The sequence below is a fragment of a genome, unplaced genomic scaffold, assembly GCF_019419815.1.
Source record: "Pyrus x bretschneideri cultivar Hongxiangsu unplaced genomic scaffold, Pyrus_bretschneideri_v1 Contig52, whole genome shotgun sequence".
NCBI classification, from domain to species: domain Eukaryota; kingdom Viridiplantae; phylum Streptophyta; class Magnoliopsida; order Rosales; family Rosaceae; genus Pyrus; species Pyrus x bretschneideri.
Genome location: NW_025999790.1, coordinates 837,537 through 842,382, shown reverse-complemented (window position 1 = coordinate 842,382; position 4,846 = coordinate 837,537). Strand labels below are relative to the sequence as shown.

The 4,846-nt window shown below is 38.7% G+C and overlaps 1 protein-coding gene across 2 annotated transcripts; it reads right to left on the bottom strand.

The window, feature by feature from the left end:
• Nucleotides 1-204: 204 nt before the first annotated feature.
• On the bottom strand, nt 205-4,547 carry LOC103954862 (protein DETOXIFICATION 43-like). 2 transcript variants are annotated; one of them, XM_009366709.3, is made up of 14 exons: nt 4,274-4,547; nt 4,083-4,172; nt 3,814-3,935; nt 2,859-3,317; nt 2,556-2,749; nt 2,347-2,482; nt 2,126-2,222; nt 1,907-2,007; nt 1,585-1,748; nt 1,394-1,465; nt 1,167-1,283; nt 960-1,055; nt 746-867; nt 205-517 (listed from the first exon to the last, which is right to left on the bottom strand). In XM_009366709.3, the coding sequence occupies exons 2-14, from the start codon at nt 4,157-4,159 to the stop codon at nt 463-465; spliced, it is 1,812 nt and encodes a 603-aa protein (XP_009364984.2). In that variant the 5' UTR covers nt 4,160-4,172; nt 4,274-4,547; the 3' UTR covers nt 205-462. The 2 variants fall into 2 exon arrangements, with proteins under 2 accessions (XP_009364984.2, XP_048426358.1); XM_048570401.1 differs by having other exon boundaries at nt 2,862-3,317; nt 4,083-4,547.
• Between the last annotated feature and the right edge of the window lie 299 nt (nt 4,548-4,846).

The following is a 4,846-nucleotide window of genomic DNA, read 5'->3' as shown; positions in this document are numbered from 1 at the left end:
TATGTTTATTCACGGCACCCAAATTAAAATTACGCTATTCATAATTTAGATTAGATTAATTAGCTAATATTACTGAGAGAGAGAGAGAGAGAGAGAGAGAGAGAGAGAGAGAGAGAGAGAGAGAGAGAGAGAGAGAGAGAGAGAGGGGATTGCGGATGAATGGTCCTCTATTTGCTTCTTTTGTCATTGGTAGATCATGCAGAGTAAAAGAAATGGGTCGGCCGTTTTATTCCAATGAATCCAAAGAGAGGCACCAAGTATAATGACTGAAAACTATATAGTGCAATATTACATAAACACAAACATCTTTTGACAGGTCACCATGATACAAAATGAGACAAAAATGCATAGAAACTAAGTAGAGTGTTTATGCCTGTACTCATAACAGGAATGAAAAAAAGACAAGGGTTATGAGTGAACGACCCTAAACTTAAGTATTCCTGTATTACTAGGCTGATAAACCTATTGTGGTGAACGACCCTTGAGAAAACGCCAAGGTCCTGTTCCAGTCCCCATCCTGCAAATGTAGTATATAGCAACCTAGCTCAATTCAAGTAATTCAAATCATAACGTGGAAAGCATTGTTGGAAGAGGTCTCAATTTTGAATTCCCTTCCTCGATCAATTGATAAAATAATGAAATTATTGTTCTAGTGATATTTCTCTTTGTAATATTGTAACAGATAACAATTACGAATCTCCACTCCTGTTGTTAGTTCTAAAAAAATAGATGGAAGGATAATTACCTCCATACACCAGCAAATGCACGTAACGCCATATAAATGGTTAACGCAATCCAGATCCCAACAAAACCATGGGATTTTGAGAGGAGGAACAAGGATACAATGCTTGCTATGGCAACCAGAACCTGAGAAGCAACAAAGAAATAATTTGGATAATTAGCTAGTAACTCAACTTGTGAAAAGGGAATTTGGAAAGGTTCATTGCAGAGAAACTTACCAATGAGTATGCAGAATATGCAAAATCAGATGCTCCAAAGTTCACACCATCAAACACAAAAGACAGCGAATTGATCGGTTGCGTAGCTGCAACAAACTGGTGAGTAGAAAACAAATTAGTTGATGATTATTTTCATCCTAAAAAAAATAACAGTAATAATTATAGTAAATGAAGATTTGGAGTTTTAGAAGAGCTGAATTTTAATACCGGGAGGCCAATCTTTATAAGGTGCAAAACGTTAACATCTCTAGAAAAGACTCCAGCTCCAAAATACAGACCGATTCCAACAAGAAGAGCAAGCCCCACACCAAGAATAAAGCTCATCTACAAAACATTTTCACAAATTAGTGCCAAAAAGTAAATAAATTGGTTGTTCAAATGATGAAGCGTTTATGGTTGATAGATTTTTCCGCTGCGTGTGGAGAATGAGGAACCTGTAAAACCCGGGTTGCAGTAGCTGTGGCCTTTTTGTAGTCTTTCTCAGCAAATGCACATGCTAGAATAGCCTAATGAGAAAATACATACAAAGATTGTTTAAATAAGTAGTAAACATTTCTGCCTTTTAAGTCACGCTTATATTTATGCTCTTGTTTTAAATGAGAAAGAAAAAAAAGGAAACATATACCTGTCCTGCAACTGCCAAACCATCAGCAAGAAGAGATGATGTCAACCAGACCTGCAAGCAAGTCTGAAATGCAGCCATTGGAGTTGGTCCTAGCCGCGCTGCTAGGGATGCGGCCAAGGTCACACAGAATGTCACAGCAACCACCCTAGCCAACAATAGAGTTCCTGTGCCCAAGTTCAAGGAAAAATTGGTACTCAAAAAACCATAAATATTGTCTAAATATGCATTTCAATTATCATTTTTGGAATATTGAGGGATGGAGGTCAGATGAATTATGCTAACTATAATACTGGTTTGAGATACTGAGAATTGAGCTCATTACCGTTCTTCAGAAACCGACCAAACTGCAAATCTTTAAGACTTGGAGGTAAGAGATCAATTTTTTTGGTTAAGATTATGAAGAGTACCAGTGCCATCAAGTACCTAAAACCATTTCAAACATTTTAATCATAGAAATGATGCACCAAATCCAGTTAAAAATGTATGAACAGCGAGATTTCTACAGCAGTTGAAAATATGCAACAAGGGTGACACTACTCACTGAGAAAGAACATGTGCAATAGCTGCACCTCTGATGCCCAAACCGCAGACAAAGATGAGTAATGGATCCAAGGCAATGTTAATTGCGTATCCGACAACTACAATACGAAACAAATGAACAAATAAACTCGAGTAATTAGAGAAGAAAAGAAGGAGGGGGGGGGGGGGGGGGGTGGGGGGAGGTTGGGGTGTTGGGAAATCGGAACAGAGATTTTGGCCTACCAATGACATATAAAGGAGTTTTTGTATCCTTAAAGCCGCGGAAGATCCCTTGCATGGCCAATGTGAGAAGAACTGCAGGTGCACCGATCGACCTTATTGTCAAGTACTTCTTTGCCGGGGCTAGCATAGGGGAACCCTGCTCCATAGAAAGAGCTGTAATTCTTTCCCTCATTCAATAGAGACGGAGCTAATAAAAATGAATCACTTACCGGTTTCACGCCCATCACACCAAGGAGAACTTTGGCTGTAAGCATGAGAAAAATAGCTTGTAAAAGGCCTAATATTGCCCCAAAGATGAGTGCCGTTGACGCTGAAGCAATATGTCGCTTCTTTTTCCTGATTTTTGTCTTCAAACTGTTAATCATCAGATCTGACGGACGCTTTTCCATAGTGGTTTTGGAACCTAATCAAGAAACAACAATGCATATTATTATTTAAGATATTCTTGATTTGACCTTTGGGTTCTAATGGCGGTGACCTAGAGCCTGAAGCTTAAGAGAGAGAAAGAGTACCACCTTCTAGTTGAACACTGTTCTTAGCAGCACCGTTCTCTGCAATCGCAGGCTTAACATTTTCCGATATGACTTTCTTTGAATCAGTGTTTTTCGCTAATCCCTCGTCCGAGTTCTCACTTTTCGCTTCAGCGGCACCTTTTCCGGCTTCCCCACGCTCAATATCATCAGTTGAAGCCTCTTCCATCCCACTGTTCTGAGGTGAAAACTTTCCTAGATGCCTACCATTTTGAGGTGTATCATCACCTTTTGGTTTGGAAGCCCCTTTTTCCATGTCATCAAGCATGTCTGAATTCTTTTCCCGCTTCTCAACTTTCGCAGATTCCACGTTCATTTTTGCAACAGTATCTTCCTCGGCAACAAAGGAAGTCGTAATACTGACTAATGGGAATATAGTAATCCTTGAAGCCTGGTTGAATAGGGCAATAGATACTCCTGCTGCTGCAAGCTCCACTGGACCTATAGAACACAAAATATATCTTTCAAGTCACTCCACATGAAACAAAGGTCACTCGAACAGAACTGATAACAGTGGCTTTGGATAATACAATAACTAGTGAATTTTTAGTACAACACTGATCAATGTTGCCCAACTCCATACGATACAAGGTTTTATTTATTTATTTATTTATTATTTTATTTTATTGTGAAAATGCAGACAATTACTTATAACCAAAATTGTTTCCTAAAAATTGATGCATGAGTCCCACAACGACTATACAAAAAGAGAAATTGGAGTTTAAATATCCTAACCCTACTCCAACTAACACCGAGGTCGTTTGTAATAAAATTCCACAACTGATAGATTGTGCAGGTGGTAATTACCAAGTTGGGGACAATATCAGTGTTATTGGAAGTGGGCCGTGAGCCTATAGCCTGTTTCTCTGATAATTCTACAATGCATGCCAATATAAGCACCTTTAATAATCAAGACATGAAGCAAGGGCATGTTTACCTATATGACCGATGAATGCTGTGTCAATCAAAGAAGCAACTGGATCAGCAGCTACAGCGAGAGCGGCAGGGAATGCAATCTGTAATATCTCCTTCCCGAGCGTATCCCATTTGAAAACACGCCTGCAACCACGTTCATAAAACCAAACATCAATTAGCACTTTACCCTTATAACTTTAAATAAAGATAGCAAAGGGTGTCCCCAAAGAAGAAATAAAATTAGAGAGAGCAAAGTACTAATTAAAATATGGTAAATGTGAAACTGTATACCTTGCATCTGTGAAGAAAACACCAACAGGAATCTTCCACTTGCTCACTGGCTCATGCAAATCTTGCTCCTCAGCCATGCTTAAGTTGAAACTACAATTTCAAATTAAAATAAAATAAAACTTTCTAATGAGGCCAATTCACTTGAGCTTTTGATATCACTATACAAACGCAGTACTATCTCACAGTCCAACCTCAGTTTCTTTTTCGACAAACAATGGGACAATCTACACTAAGCTATCCAAGCTATGGAAAAAGGGACTCAAACTTGGGTACAGATTGGAGAGCCACACTGCTTTCGCAAACTTAGCTAAGCCTAGGTCTGCACAATCCAAGCTCAGTTTAATTCTCCAAGACCAAGAATCACATACCAAATGCAAACCTCAAATTAATTAAGAGAGAAAATAAATAAACCTTCTATGTAAATGTAATGCCTGAGAAATGACTCCAGGAGGACACACAAAACAGTATAAGCCCAAGTTGGATTTTATAGCACCATATCAGTGATAAAACCTTCCTCAGTTATGATGTTTCGGGTAGACTGAACATCTGTCAACAGAAGCAGCTGTTCTAAGTTCCAACATGATTTCTTTTTGCTTATAAAAATGCCAATGTTTGCGAGATAATCAAAGTTGGAGGAGGGACTCTGCTAGCATTTGCTTCAAGTGCGTGAGCAAAGACGCGTTGTGTGAATTGTATATGCACTCAGTAACAAACTTTCAATGCTAGAGTTAAGAGAAAAAAGCAGCTTCCACCACAAAATAATT

Bases quoted from the DNA above. Each gene is read 5' to 3' on its own strand.
- LOC103954862 (XM_009366709.3), bottom strand. From the start codon at position 4,159: ATGGCTGAGGAGCAAGATTTGCATGAGCCAGTGAGCAAGTGGAAGATT. The intron at 1,466-1,584 runs GTATATGTTTCC...TTTTCTCATTAG, and splicing joins GTTTGGCAGTTGCAGGACAG to GCTATTCTAGCATGTGCATT. The intron at 1,056-1,166 runs GTATTAAAATTC...TCTACTCACCAG, and splicing joins TTATAAAGATTGGCCTCCCG to TTTGTTGCAGCTACGCAACC.